The sequence below is a fragment of the Anolis sagrei genome, chromosome 1, assembly GCF_037176765.1.
Source record: "Anolis sagrei isolate rAnoSag1 chromosome 1, rAnoSag1.mat, whole genome shotgun sequence".
In the NCBI taxonomy this organism is placed as follows: Eukaryota; Metazoa; Chordata; class Lepidosauria; order Squamata; family Dactyloidae; genus Anolis; species Anolis sagrei.
The window spans coordinates 241,072,158-241,088,228 of NC_090021.1; the positions used below are offsets into that span (position 1 = coordinate 241,072,158).

The window sequence follows — 16,071 nt, forward strand, 5'->3', positions numbered from 1 at the left end:
CCACCTCTCCTTGAGGCAAAAGAAAGACAACTTTAGCTTTGACTGTTCAGGCTACTAGACCTATATTACAAAATTCAGCAGCTGAAAGGTAACTTTCAAGTAAGTTACTTACAGAAGTTGCAAATTTAAGAGCAACTACCACTGAGTGAGTCTCAAGGAATTCAGTGGGTTGTACTTCTATGTAAACGTGATTAGAATTGAGCTTTGTGTTTGCATTTTTAAAAGATTGTTGTCCACACTATTCAAAGTCATTTTCAATCTAATGCGTAGTAAAAAAAATGTTTACTTCCTTTTACTAGGTTTTCCCCTTTCAAATAGGGAAAAAGTTCATATTCAGCCAACATTATGCTGTTACCTAGGTTTCCACTTCAAGACAAAACTGAATTCTTTTTCCCCAGACCAAAAAGAGCTCAAACTGCTCCACACCAGAGGATGGAAGCTTAATTTTCTTTATTTATTTAAAGAAAAGGGAGAAGGGAGAAGAGAATTCTGAAATAAAGAGACCTTGGCAGTTTAGCCTAGTCACATTCTTGGATTCCTAGCTCCCAAAACTATCCACAGAGCATTTCGATTTCCAGTATTTCATTTCATTTAGTACTTTATAAAAACCTATTATTATTTTTTAGGAAACTCTTCCAAAGGAATGTACACAATGGTCACACAAGACTAGCTACTTAACACTTCTATGTTAAATTAATTTTTAAAAAAAGCTTTAGAGGTAACATGCAGAATAAACCAAAAGAACAATAATATTAACTGAGAACTTTGCTTCATGTATAAAAAAGGAAGTCATAGTAATTTCTGAAACTTAAATTCATGGGTGGGAAACTGTGCATCCCCCCAGATCAGTGGTTCCCAACCTTTTTTTTTAAAACCATGGACCACTTTGACCAGGGAACCACGCTCCAACATTAGTACCACATCAGCTCTAGTTTCTGATACAGAACATATGCCATCCAGTAGTCACCATCTGCTCGCTCATAGAAAACCTTTTTTTTTTTTTAATAATCTAGAGCCACAGACTTTATTTTAGGTCTCACGGTCCACAGGTTGGGAACCACTGCTCCAGATGATGGATTAGTTTTCAGCTTCCTAGCCAATGGGATGCTGGGAGTTGTGTTTCAAAAATATGCAGAAAACCACCCAATTCCCACTCCAGCCTAAATCTGTTAGTTACAACTAACATTCAACCTTTCAGTCTATTTCTGAGTGGTAAATCTATTCTTATGGAAATCCAATTGATTCTACTTTGGATTAGTAAATGGATTTAGGCAGTAGTTATTCTTCATGACATTGAGCATTTATTACTGACGGCTTTAAAAAAATAGATTGAGGCCTATGGTGGTTTGTTTTTTTGTTGTTGTTGTTTTTTGCATGTTTGCCTAGTTTGATCAAAGCTTATTGTACAAATTTCTTCTTTCTAGTTAGTTTCAAATATGCTTTGGATTCCTATATTTCTTTTTAAGTTAAAACAGATTGACCCAGCTGTCTCTTTGAGTTCAGCAGCATAAGGGTTAACAGATGTTCCCTTACTTATTCAGTATCTTTTGTTCTAGGAAGCTGCAGAAGAAGTTGTTCCACACACAGTTCAACCTGTTTGAGAGGAAGAGAAATAACACAATCTGCTTTCATTTTATCTCTGTACTGAAACACTTTAGGTTATTTTATTGGATGCTGAATGATGGCCTGGCTTTAGCCAAGAAACTGCAGGCGCCACATGTTTGGAACAGTGCTGCTGCCACCTAGTGCATACCAAAGAGTACTGCAGGCCCAAGCTTTTGACTTTTTAATTCTCTGTTGCTCAAAAGGCAGACAGCCACAATATCCAGAGGTACTATTTAGGATAAGCAACATTTTGAAATTAGAAAAAGATCACCAAGAACTAATTGTATGGCTGACATTTTATGCATTTTAGAAGCAAAAATTAGTAAGAAGGACGTTATGCAACAGATTGGTTATGGCTGCTTTGGGGAGCTCTGATCTTGGCCAGAGGTTTTTTACCCTTCACCTTATAGATGTTGTGGATTACAACTCCCACTGTCCCTGACCAATGGCTAGATTGTCTGAGTCTTTTGGAAGTTGAAATACAAAAACAATCTGAAGTGTTAAAGTTTGAGAGCCAAGTAAGTTAATCACTGGCCAACACACATTTCTGGGTTGCTCTGAGTGTTCTGGGCTGTATGGCCATATTCCAGAAGCATTTTCTCCTGACATTTCATCCACATTTATGGCAGACATCCTCAGAGTTTGAGGGGTCAACCTCTGAGGATGCCTATCATAGATGTCGGCAAAACGTCAGGAGAGAATGCTTCTGTAACATGGCCATAAGCCCAGAAAACTCACAGCAACCCAGTGATTCTGGCCATGAAAGCCTTTGAAAACACATATTTCGGTGCTTCAAATGTTAGGCCTGTTTCTCTGTATATATGACTTGCTAATTTAAAAAATGGCACCAGTTTTCCCCTATCAGCTCTAGTTTTTAACATACTGATTGTCAGAGAAAGTCATGATAGAACTAATGTGGTCCATCCAATGCAATTTTCTGAATCAGCCAAATAACCATAGGAACAGGCCTACATACCAATAAATGTTTTGGTTGGGCTGTGTTATTGACAGCAGGAAGGATAAATACCAACTGAGGAGGACAGTTAGCATAAACTTTTGCTGACAATTTCCTGAATCAGCGATAAAAAAAGTCAAGAACTCCACTTCCTAGTCATGTACTGCAGCTAAGGGAAGATATTTTGCAACATTCTATATTTAATGTCCCCTTCCTCCCACCCAGCACTAACTGTTTGTTGACAACTACTGACTTCAAACAGGGATATGAGGCACATCTCAGAAGCAGGAGTACCAAGAGGAGAGAGGCTCAAGAAAACCACAGCAAAGGAAACTGTCTTAACGATCATGATGGATTGCAATGGTAATTTAAAAAGGGAGACAGATCTGCTCTGCACAGCTCCCAGAGAAGGTGGCTCCTTTCCCAGATACTGTATGGAGATTGTGTGTATGTGTGCCTTCAAGCTGTCTATGGGCATATGTCACCCCCAAGAATTTCAATGTTTTCTTAGTCAAGGAAGACTTCAGAAATAGGTCTGTCATTTCATAGAATTGGAAAAGACTTCGTGGGCTATCCAGTCCAACCCCCTGCCAAGAAGCAGAAAAATTGCATTTAAAGCACCCCCAACAGATGGCCATCTAGCTCTGATTAAGAGCCTCCAAAGCCTCCACCACACTCTAGGGCAGAGAGTTCCACTGCTGAACAGCCCTCATAGTCAGGAACTGGCCCAATAAACCTCCAGGCTTATTTTCTGTGGAGTACATGGTTCTTTGGTTCAAACATTGGTGATTTCTCTAAGGAAAGAGGAAGAGTTTAAGCATACAGACAGATAATCGGCACTTTAAATAACTCCTTACTCATGTTAACCTTTTTTTTTCCCGTGTCAGGAGCGACTTGGGAAACTGCAAGTCACTTCTGGTGTGAGAGAATTGGCTGTCTGCAAGGACATTGCCCAGGGAACGCCCGGATGTTTTCACCATGCATGTGGGAGGCTTCTCTCATGTCCCCACCTGGGGAGCTGGAGCTGACACAGGGAGCTCTTCCACACTCTCCCCTGATTTGAACCTGCGACCTGTTGATCTTCAGTCCTGTCGGCACAAGGGTTAAACCCACTGCGCCTCCGCGTTATCCATGAGCAGCCAACGTAGATAAATTAGGCAAAACATAGGCAGACATAAATAAATAAATAAATAAATAAATATGCGTAATCTTTGTAGGTGGTAGAACCCAGCTTTTGTTGGAACAACAGTGCAGATGCTTTGGCCAAAACAGAATATTGTGTTTCCATGAATAGAAAGGGGATGGATTAATCCCTCTTTCCTCCTTGAACTCTGAGTAAGCATCTGAAGCAAGTATTCCAAATCTTGGTGGGCCATAGGAAATCATGTAAGTTATGTGCGTAGCACTGGATGTAGATCTTGAAACTAACTACTTACATATAACAATTTGCCTGTAATTAATTTTGTAATAACAAGACTTATCGAAGTTAAATGATTGCAGCTGTACTGTTGCATCCAAGCTGCTTTAAATGTCTTTAGTGCCCTGACTTTCTATCAGCTTGGGGGATGCTGGATTGCCTTCCTGTTTGAGCAAGGAACCCCACAGAATCAATGTCCACGCTATTGCTTTCAAGAAACGATAATTTATTAATTGCTCTTGGGCCTATCGCCACTCAGGCACTATCTTGATTTCCCCACAACAAAGTCCATACTTAAAGTTTGAAGGCAACTGGTTGTTCTTGAAGTTGCTGATCGTGGATGATGATGAAGGACATGAGTTTCCCTTGCTCACTTTCTCTAACAGATGGTCCTCTGGGGCACCCAATGCCCAAGGTGGCCAGGCCGGAGGTAGAGAGAGCAGGTCCCTCCTATTGAGGCCTGGCACTTCACTGAAGGCACTGGAAATTCCACAGACTGTCACTGATCAGAGATAGGCCAGTATAGCTGGATGAGTTCCCAGATTAGTTAGCTTGAAATGGCTTGTCCGAGCCTGGATCTCGCTGGGACCAACTACAGACATTTCTTGCTTCCTGGTGGTAATAACCCTAAGCTAAAGATGGATCTCTTTCCCCGGGCAAAGGGATGGGCAAACTTATTGATCCAAACCAGGAAGGGTTTCCTTAAGCTCCACCTTCGTAAAACTAACAGAAAAGTGACTATTCTCAAATAGTGGTGGGGCAGCCTAAATAGAGGAGCTGGGACTTATACAGTTCTATCACAGCAGCACAGTGAGAGATTTCACTTTTTATATAATTGTTATTAAAATCAATAAATTAACTTGTAATTCCTTACATTTTTGGCACTAAAGGCTTATTGAACATATAATTTCACTCTGCTGTACCTGGTATTTGTTATTTGTTTTTAAAGTCAAAGAGTCTCTGTAGTTTCACTACTTTGATTTGTTTTATACTGAAGGTTGGTGGCTTGTAGCATTTTAATTTTGTTAAATAATTAAAGGTAAACATTTTCCCCTGACATTAAGTCCAGTCATGTCCAACTCTGGGGGCTAGTGCTCATCTCCATTTCGAAGCTGAAGAGCCAGTGTTGTCCATAGACACCTCTAAGGTCATGTGGCTGGCATGACTGCATGGAGTGCTTTTACCTTCCCGCTGTGCTTTTACCTATTGATCTACTTACATTTGCATGTTTTGGAACTGCTAGGTTGACTGAAGCTGGGGCTGACAGTGGAAGCTCATGCCGCTTCCCGGATTCAAACCTGCGACTTTTCGGTCAACAAGTTTAGCAGCTCAGTGGTTTAACCCACCGCGCCTCCAGGGGGGCTGTTAAATAATTAAGGGCTTATTATTATTTCAAACAACAAGAAAGGAGATTTGCCATGAAAAAAACACCCAGGTATAACCATAACACATTCCAGCTTGTCAACATCTCCCTTCAATTGTGGTGCCCAGAATTGGACACAGTGTGATTCCAGGTATAGTGGTCTAACCAAGGCAGAATAGAGGAGTAGCATGACTTCCCTGGATCTAGACACTATGCTCTTATGTATGCAGTTCCTTTGACAATGCAAAATACCATGCTATAGTTGGAACTGGGAAACCACTGCATGAATGCAGCAAGAGTGGTACCACAGCTCACACCGATGCTTCATTATCTCTGCAGTAAGAGAAATCATTAAAGACACTGAAAAGCTGATCCCACATTACAACACGATCAGTCCAATGGGGGCAGGACATGTCTGAAATTGAAGCAGGACATCAATTCTCTATAATCCTGAATAGAAAGACATGTAAGTCTCTGGTGCTAAACAACAGACTAAGGATCACTAGGGCACAAAGGCATGGAATCAACTACCCTGCTCCCTTCATCACCTTGCACTTGGCAACACACCCCAGAAAGGGATGCTTTCCTAAGCAGTATTTATTTACCACATTTGTACCCCATCCTTCTCACCCCGAAGGTGACTCAGGGTGGCCTTACAACAGGCAGCAATTTGATGCCATAACAAATGCAGTATATGCATAAAATAAACAAAATCTTAGCAAGTAGGGCTAGAAATAAATTAATTAATGATACAAAACACTGAGAAACCATATTGTCTCCAGTCTGGTGATGCTGTTCCCTATCCAGCAGGGCATTCCCATTTCCAGTCATCATGACGAAGATATGTGTTGGGTCTTGACCCAATCCAGGCTTTAATTAGCCAGGGCAAAGGGCTAGAAGCAGGGTATTGACAACCATTGCCTTTGGAACGGACAGGAATATGCTGATCCTCTGCCAGTTCTTCTTGTGGCTCCGGCAGGCCACTGGCACATTATGGTAACACAGTGATGGTGGCCTTTTGCTGACAGCTACATCATGGCAATAGCTGAATCTTCAGTGCTACTCTCTTGGTCCAGGCCCACTCTCCGGATGGACTCCCTGTATTTTTGTTTTCCCAGTGCAATTATGGCCATGATTTCATCGGCTATGTCTTGGCGGTCGCTCTCCTTCATGGCGTGGATGAGCTGGTCTACGCAGTCGGGCTTCTTTTCATTTTGCTGAGCCCAAGAGAAGAGCATATCCAGAATCTGAGTATTGAGGTCTTCCCTGAGGAGAAAGATTGGGAGAGAAGCTAAGTGATATCATGCATACATTACTCTTAAGCATGGATTTACTGTAACCAGGTAAGCTGGCTCTCTACATTTGCAGGTTTGACTTTTGTGGATTTGATAAATATATTTTCTCTATGAATCTCTATGTCCATTCCAACAGCGGTCATGCTGGAGGATCTAGACACTGCTAGAAATGTGTTACCTTAGATTAAAAATGTAGCTTTTTAATTCATAGTTTGTCTACTTTCATGGAGGTTCTGCGCCCCAACTCCAGTGAATGTGAAAGGTTGACTAGATAGCGTGCCTTTTCATAGCTCCAAACAGCTTACAATATTTAGAAGCATAGTAAGAGAATACATGCAAATGTGAATAGATCAATAGGTACCACTTCGGTGGGAAGGTAACAGCGCTCCATGCAGTCATGCTGGCCACATGACCTTGAAGGTGTCTACAGACAACGCCGGCAGTTCGGCTTAGAAATGGAGATGATCACCACCCCCCAGAGTCGGACACAACTGGACTTAATGTCAGGGGAAAACTTTAACTTTACTTTACGAGCATACAATTATAGAATATATATATATATATATATATATATATATATATATATATATAATTACAGGAAAAAATAAGAAACTTGTTTTAGAATATGTAACTATCTTTACTTTTTGCAACAGTCTCACTAAATTCCTTCCTTAAGAGGAAAAGCACTCTGAAGACAAAAGTCCCACAACCAAACTTCATATTCTTATGGAAATTGTGGCAATGTATTTATATTTTAAAAACAAGGAATTCCTATCTGGAATAAGTAGAGAGAAGCTTAGAAGTGCAAAGGCATATTTGATACTAGTCTAGAAACCTGAGTGGTTCTTTTGCTTATTCTTTTTCTGGCAAACCATGGCTTGTTGACTGTCATGAGTCCAAGAACCACCACTTGGAGTAGCACTGGTCTAACTCCCATTCCCTAAATGCATCCCTATAGTTCCCCCTCCTACCTGTTGTTGTACTGAATCCTCTGAATCTGCTGGTAGGACAACCCCAGGTGTAAGCCTATGGCTTGCCAATCTGCTCCTATGCGCCCAGCAATGCCAAGTAGATTGGACTGTGTGAGGTAACCAGTTTCTGCATTCCCCAAATTCAGAGGGGGAAGAGAGAAGCCATTTGAGGTCGTAGGTTGCTCATTTCCCTGAGATTTCAGTTTCTGGCAAAACATAACAAAAGGAAAGGTATGTCAGTCATAAATGCTATGATATAAGTATAAGAAGTATAAGTATAATGGAATTGGAGGGAAGAAAATAAAGTTCAGTGTGAGTTTATGAGAGCCCATTCTTCAATGCCCTGGGACTTAACAACAGTGTTCTGCCGTGTCTACTCAGAACTATTCTTAGGTAAATGAACGCAGAGTTATTAAATTCATTAACTCTATAATATGTGACCAGCTAGGGCCCCTTAGTGGTGCAGCAGGTTAAACTACTGATCTGCTGAACTTGCTGACTGAAAAGCTGACAGTTTGAATCTGGGGAGCGGGGGGTGAACTCCTGCTGTTAGCCCAGCTCCTGTCAACCTAGCAGTTCAAATGCATGCAATTGTAAGTAGATCAATAGGTATTGCTTCTGCGGAAAGGTAATAGCACTCCATGCAGTCATGCTGGCCATATGACCTAGTAGGTGTCTATGGACAATGCAGGCTCTTTGACTTAGAAATGGAGGTGAGCGCCACCTACCAGAGTCAGACACAACTAGACTTAATGTCAGGAGAAACCATTACCTGTTTATGTGACCAACTTCCTCCTGCCAAATGAGTGGAAGATACCCACAATATAGAATTTGACTTGCAGTAAAACTTCGTTTTAATTATTGTTACTTTTAAATAAAATGCTTGCTGAAACATGTCGAAGTCCCCTTTTTGTTGCATTGCAGAACCCTATTTCTATATTTTCCCTATTATTTCTGCCTCTGGTACCTATTTAATTTTAAAGAAGGGATGTTCAGAAAACATCCACATTGTTAATTGAGGTAAATATGCATTTTAAAAAGCTAAGTTATAGCTGAATGAAATGCCAAAGTAAAAAGTGGCACATTTAGGTGATATAATTACAAGTTTAGAGACTGAGCAATTTTTTTAAAGAAACTGATTGAATGAAAGAGAAAACATACACAAACAAAATGATTTCACAATCAACACTGTGTAACATATTGTTTATAGCCAAGTCGTCTGGATAATTTCCAGTTAAAGCCCTATTATCGAAGGTTAAAGGGTTATTTGAGTAAAGGTGGGCTATAAATATAATGACCATGGCTAAGTAGTTTATCTGAAGTTTGCTGGATGACCAGGACATCATTCAAGGTCAAAGATACAATTTAAAAGGTTTATCACTTCAGTCAATCATTAATAAACAATACATTTTCTATTAAAGGGGTCTCAAACATATTAACTAGATGTATGGATATTATGGTAGAAATGAATGATATACTCATTCTATGGTTGAAGCATAGAGATTTGGAAAAATTCAGGACTCCTCTAAATTAGGTGTATATGTCTCCTTGTTTAATATCTTAAGTATGTGTTGTCGAAGGCTCTCATAGCCAGAATCACTGGGTTGGTGTGAGTTTTCTGGGCTGCATGGCCACATTCCAGAAGCATTCTCTCCTGACGTTTCACCCACATCTATGGCAGACATCCTCAGAGGTTGTGATGTCTGTGGGAAATTAGTCAAGTGAGGTTTATACATCTGTGGTATGTCCAGAGTGGGAGAAAGAACTCTTGTCTGCTTAAGGCAAGTGTGATTGTTGCAACTGGCCACCTTGATTAGCACTGAATAGCCTTGCGGCTTCAAAAACTGGCTGTTTCCTACTTGGGGGGAATCCTTTGTTGGGACGTGTTAGCTGGCCCTGATTGTTCCATGTCAGGAATTTCCCTGTAATTTGATTGTTCCTCTTTCTTTATTGTCCTGATTTTAGATTATTTTTTTTTAAAAAAAATGGTAGCCAGATTTTGTTCATTTTGTTCATTTTCGTGGTTGAAATTTTCTGTTGAAATTGTCCACATGCTGCTTTTGGATTTCACTGGCTTCTCTGTGTAGTGTGACATGGGGGTTGTCAGAGTGGTCCAGCATTTCTGTGTTCTCAAATAATATGCTGTGTCCAGGTTTGGTTCCTCAAGTACTCTGCTATGGCTGACTTCTCAGATCGAATTAGTCTGCAGTGCCTTTCATGTTCCTTGATTTGTGTTCAGTAACAATGAAATAACTGGCCAAACCTTTCCTGACTTAGATTCCCAGAACTTCTGCAAAGGAGACCATTTAGCAGAGCACATGGATTATTAGTTTCAGGATATCCCAGTGAAAATCATTACATTGAAAGGATCAATGAGACAGGCTTTATAAAAATATGAAAGACTTTAATTCCAAGAGTAGCCCTTTCTGTATATGACTTAGCAGTGAATACAGTTATCATAGATGGGTTTGTTGTGGTGAAACTAATTAGTTAATCACTGCATGATTTTTAGTTACCCTCTTGAAGTCTCCTTTGAGAGAGTAAAAGCAGCTATAATTAATTAATTAGTTAATTAATTAAATACATAAATCTATCTGGGGAATGTTGGAAAGGCTCACACATAATACAATATTTATGTCACTCTCTAGACTGTTGCTCTGCTTCTAAAATAACAGATTCTGTTTCTGATTTTTAAAGAAAAAAACATATTTTTGCATTTTCTATATGGGAATATTTGGCTAGGACTCTATTTGTTCCACTCAGTTATGCTGCCAAAGGCATATTCGATGGAATTTGCACTCCATAAGGATTGCTGCTTTTCCTTCTGGCCTTGTTTCTGTGACGTTAAGGGTATCCAGACAAACAGCAGATAAGCAGAGAGAGGATTAGAGAAGGAAGAAAGGAGGATTTCCACTCATGAAAACAAGACTTCCTCCCAGTACAACAGCTCTCTATGCACCGCCAACCCTGTCCCCATAATGCCATTTGAGAGAGTCAGGGGAACCTTTGGGAGAGCAAGAATGGGATACGAGGCACTGCAAAGAGAGAGGAGGGATTGGCAGCATGTGCTCAATTGGGGAGGCAGAGGGGTGGCAGCTGCCAGGTGTGAGCAGAAGGACCTTTACATCCCTACAAGAGACCTTCCGGTCTGAGCATTTTCCCCTGCATTATGCGATGGGGAAAGCACGTGTCACGTCAAGCTGAAAACATGCAGGGCAGACTGGTGGGAAAAAAGGTGGCATTCCTACCTCCCACAGTTATTTCTCCATTTGTGCCCAAGCTCTCCTTGGGAGAAATCAGGCTACTTAAATCAAAAACAAAAAATCAAATCACATAGGTAACTTACAGGTAGCTTGATTGGCAAGGTAGCTAGCCAATGAGAATCTGGGCCTTTTCTCCTCTTGCTAACCTCTTCTGGAATGTTTTCAGGAACAGCTCCTCGGTAAAAGGAAACCTTCAGAAAGAGAGTCCATCAAAGGTAGATGTTTATAATGGTAAATCAGCCACACTGGTTGGTAGTGCAATGGGTTAAACCAGTGATTCTCAACCTGTGGGTCCCCAGATGTTTTAGCTTTCAACTCCCAGAAATCCTAACAGCTGGTAAACTGGCTGGGATTTCTGGGAGTTGTAGGCCAAAACACCTGGGGACCCACAGATTGAGAACTACTGTGCCGGCTGAACTGCTGACCTGAAGGTTGGAGGTTTGAATCTGCGAGACGGGGTGAGCTCCCATCTGTCAGCCCCAGCTTCCCATGTAGGGACATGAGAGAAGTCTCTCACAGGATAGTAACACATCCGGGCATCCCTTGGGCAACGTCCTTGAAGACAGCCAATTCTCTCACACCAGAAGCAATTTGCAGTATATTCTCAGGTCGCTTCTGACACAAACACACACAAAATGTCGCACTGGCTAATAAGCTGTATTTTCTGTTATTTGCCCATGTCTGTTTTCTCTTTGTCAATGCAAAAGCAACCTCCACCTTTTAGGAGTTTATCATAAAGACTGCAATGCAGATTTCTTAGGCGGCAAAGAGAAGATTGTATCATCAGCTCCAGGACTTCATCCCGTTCCAGCCAGTACATCCATATAAGGATAATGACATCAAACGATAACTTCTTTACCAGCTGCTAAGGAAAAGCGGTGTGGCTGTTTGGTTAGTAAACCAAGGTTGGCATAGTGACAGTCTATGCCAGTCCTCTTCCTCTGCTCCAGCAAACTTATACATTTGAGACTCAGCCTCTATCTCAGCCTTCCCCAAAAGGATGCATTCCAAAGATTTTGGACTCTTACTCCTAGAATGGCAAAGCAATTCTAGGAAGAAGAGTCCAAAACTCTATGCTAACTTCCACTGAAAGTTAATAGAGAGCTGCCCTGGCAGACCTAGAACATTTCTAGAGAGGATACATTTGTTTTTAGGTCCTCCATACAACTCCCAGAAGAAGTTGTTCATTTTAATTAGGTTCACTTTATTCACAGTTTCCTGTTTCCATTAAATTCAGGAACATATTCCCCGCAGCCATAGAGATTTTACAGCATTTTGCATATTTCACTAATTCAAAGAAATAAGAGTAATATCAACAATTAACTCTGACTTATTTCAATACGATCAAGACCCATATCTTCTGAATTGTACCAACAGAATAATAATAAGATAAACATCATTTGCTGTTTATTTTGCTTAATTGTTTTGATTTGCTTGTTTACTGCTGTGATATGTTTCTTTGTATTGTGTTTGTGGCTTCGGCCTGTGTAAGCCGCATCGAGTCCTTCGGGAGATGCTAGCGGGGTACAAATAAAGTTAATAATAATAATAATAATAATAATCCCTGTTTATTAACTAGGATCCTTTCAGAAAAAAATGACAATGGAGGAAAAGAGAAGTGATCAATATAATTTAAGGGATCTATCAGTTAATCAAGGTATAGAGTTAGATATCATGGGGAAAACATGTCAATGCAAAATAAGAAAACTGTGTACCTGCCCTTTCACAGCAGTGCTTTTCCTGTCCACTTCAGAGGTGATATATACTTCCTTCACGTTTTTCAAATGTGAGAAGAAGCTGAATGAAATCCTTCCATCAATGCAGTCTGGTCGATCTAGGTTAAGTTTAAGGAAACAGATTATGTAATTAGATCCTACTAACTACAGGGGATCCCTGGTGGTGAAGTGGGTTAAACTGCTGAGCTGCTGTACTTGCTGATGGAAATACTAGCAATTCAAATCTGGGGAGCAGGGTGAGCTCCCACTGTTAGCCCCAGCTTCTGCCAACCTAGCAGTTTGAAAACATGCAAATGTGAGTAGATCAAAAGGTACTGCTTCTGCAGGAAGGTAATGGTGCTCCATGCAGTCATGCCAGCCACATGACCTTGGAGGAGTCTATGGACAATGCTGGCTCTTTGGCTTAGAAATGGAGATGAGCACCACCCCAGAGTAGGACATGACTAGACTTAATGTCAGGGGAAATCTTTACCTTTACCTACTAACTGCAGTGATGTAAAGACTAAAGCATATTTAAGAACCCACATAGAAGGTTCCCACATTTGAGGCTATACCAGTGTTGGACTTAACCACATCCTGCAGAAGTTTGTAGTCCTCATCAAGGGCTTAGATAGGCAGATGACTTAGCTGGCAGAGAAAGCCCTTCCCACTGCTCTCTTTGCCTGCCTGTTCTCTATTCCTATTTCTGTTTGTTAGACTGATACTTCTCAGGGACACACCCTTTTAATACATATTTTCCAGACCGCATTGCAAGACCCTGAGTCCTTTTGTTCTTCTCCAGTGAGCATGGAGAGAGAAAAGATGTCTCCAGAAAAGAAGTTAAATAACTAGGCCCCAACTTTCCTATATATAAATGTAGTTCTTTCAATAAAGTCTTCTGAAACTTTTTAAAGCTTGATTCTGTTTCTGTAACTGCTGAAGCTCATTTGCTCTACTGCTAGCTCAAGAAGCTTCTGATCTGCTAAACTGCTGTTGCTATTGCTGGTTTACATTTTTAAATGTGCCTCTTTGAAATTACCCAACAACTAGTGGGATAGGAGAAAATCATAAAATCATAAGAGTTGGAAAAGACCTCATGGGCCATCCAATCCAACCCCCTGCCAAGAAGCAGGAAAGTCACACTGAAAACACCCCAACAAATGGCCATCCGGCCTCTGCTTAAAAGCCTCAAAAGGAGGACCTTCCTTCACACTCCAGACGGGGCAGAGAGTTCCACTGCTGAACAGCTCTCACAGTCAGGAAGTTCTTCCTAGTGTTCAGGTGGAATCTCCTTTCCTGTAGTTCAAAGCCATTGTTCCACGTCCTAATCTCCAGGGCAGCAGAAAACAAGCTTGCTCCCTCCTCCCTATGACTTCCCCAAGTAGGTCCTACTTCACTTTACCTGCATCGATGCTGATGCCTCGTTCAAAGGCTGCAAAGAACTGCTCTCCTTCAAGCATCTCCACCATATCAGATGGTTCAGGACCTCGATATCTGTCCTGAAGCTTTTTCAAAACAGGATCAACCTGTGAAAAGTTCCAAAAGAGTAGAAGAGCTATGACAACTTACAGCAGCAATTCATCTTGTTACTCATTACACAGTTTACAGTGACTGGCCCTAGGCTTCCAAGAAAACACAATGCTAATATTCAAAGAATGCTACCTACCCTGCTTCTGGAGATTTAGCTGCAGGAATCTCAGGTAGCTAATTGGTGTATTATTGTTATTAATTAATTAATTAATTAATTAACTAGTGTTGATATCTCAGTATTTTCTCCTTCACCACTCAGCTCTCACTCATTTTATATGAATGCCATTTCAGAAACCCATCCATTTAATCTGTCTTTATTTCTTCCTTCCACTTATACTTATTGCTGTCACTTCTTCTAAAACCGACCATAATATAATGTACATATTGTTCCCAAGTTACTGCAGATTGTTACTGCAATCTCGGTTTATATACACATTTCTGGCTGCTTCCAAAACTAATTCCAAGAACAACCTGTATGCCCACAATCACTGAAGCACACAGGTTCTCACAAAATCAGGGTAGTAAATATTTCACCTTGTGCTTTGGGACACACTGCAGCAGGACTTGTTCTGGGTCTTTCTTCCTTTGCAAAGCGATAAAGTTTACTTGGTACATGCGCAGTCTTTTATACACCTTTCTGGCAATGCCTCCAATATAGGATTTGGTGGTGCACCATAACCAGTACCTATGAAAAAAACAGAGTTTTGCAAAGTAAAAGATCCTACTTTTTTATTCATCTGAAAATATGAGGGGTAGAAGTGTGTCAAGCATGTTCCTAAATGTCAAGAACACAGGGACATACCCATGCCATCATATATTAAAAAATTAGCGCAAATGCATTAATTTATTGAAAGAAATGGAAAGGAATCTAATCTTTGCACAAGATACAACTTATAAACAATACCAATTGTCACCAATTAGGTGCAAGGACCAAGAGCCACAACTTAAGTTCCATAATTAGTGAATTATGAGGGAATAAGCATGTCTGTGATGGGATGAAATGCACATCTGCTTCAATTCAATTCACATATTTACTGTGATACTGAAACCCATTTAAATAGAGATTAAGCAAATAATGGGACTGAAGTATCTAATCGTGTAGCACACATACGGCTCTTTTACCACAAGCAGCCTCCAAATAATAATTCCACAATGTGTTATTGAAGGTTTTCATGGCTGAAATCACTGGGTTCCTGTGAGTTTTCCGGGTTGAATGGCCATGTTCCAAAAGCATTCTCTCCTGACGTTTTATCCACATATATGGCAGGCATCCTCAGAGGTTGTTGAAAAGTGTCAACTAGGCAAGTGAAGTTTCAACCAGTCTTAGAAGCTGCAAGGCCATTCAATGCTAATCAAGGTGGCCAATTGCAACATTCACACTTGCCTCAAGCAGACAAGAGTTCTTTCTTCCACCCAGGACATTCCACAGATATATAAACCCCACTTGCCTAGTTTCCAACAGACCTCACACCTCTGAGGATGCCTGCCATAGATGTGGTTAAAATGTCATGAGAGAATGCTTCTGGAACTTAGCCATACAGGCCAGAAAACTCACAGCAACCCAATAATTTCACATTCTGCTAGTTTGACCAAATCAGCTTTACAATTAACAGGGGATCTGGTATTTTTAAGAAAGAGAAACAAAAGGGGAACAAAATGAATTGAAATGAAATTAGTAACAACTGAATTAGATGTGCAGTCTTAGGCCCAACTCCCAGGCTAATGATTCCCACCATAGACTGGAAAAATAGGCATAAAGGGCCACTTAAGGTAAAAGAACACCCAACAACACAGTACTTTCCAACTCCTCCTTCTTCTAACAGGAAGCACTGGCTACAAAAGACACTAAGCCAGATAAATAATCAAGGTGCCGGAGGAACAGATCTACAAAGAAATCCTACAATGTTTGGGGCTGCTTAGCTTGAAAAACATCAGGGGACGCACAGTCCCATATACA

General features: G+C 40.7%; 1 protein-coding gene across 2 annotated transcripts in view; it reads right to left on the reverse strand.

Moving 5' to 3' along the window:
* Positions 1 to 4,186: 4,186 nt before the first annotated feature.
* Positions 4,187 to 16,071, reverse strand: part of PIDD1 (p53-induced death domain protein 1) — a 28,772-nt gene continuing 16,887 nt past the window's right edge. For both annotated transcript variants that reach the window (XM_060769251.2, XM_060769260.2), the window contains exons 11-16: positions 14,649 to 14,799; positions 13,987 to 14,110; positions 12,585 to 12,703; positions 10,953 to 11,060; positions 7,607 to 7,812; positions 4,187 to 6,606 (exon numbers count right to left, since the gene is read on the reverse strand). In XM_060769251.2, the coding sequence (XP_060625234.2) occupies positions 6,369 to 6,606; positions 7,607 to 7,812; positions 10,953 to 11,060; positions 12,585 to 12,703; positions 13,987 to 14,110; positions 14,649 to 14,799 (946 nt within the window). In that variant the 3' untranslated portion in view covers positions 4,187 to 6,368. The remainder of the gene's footprint in view (positions 6,607 to 7,606; positions 7,813 to 10,952; positions 11,061 to 12,584; positions 12,704 to 13,986; positions 14,111 to 14,648; positions 14,800 to 16,071) is intronic.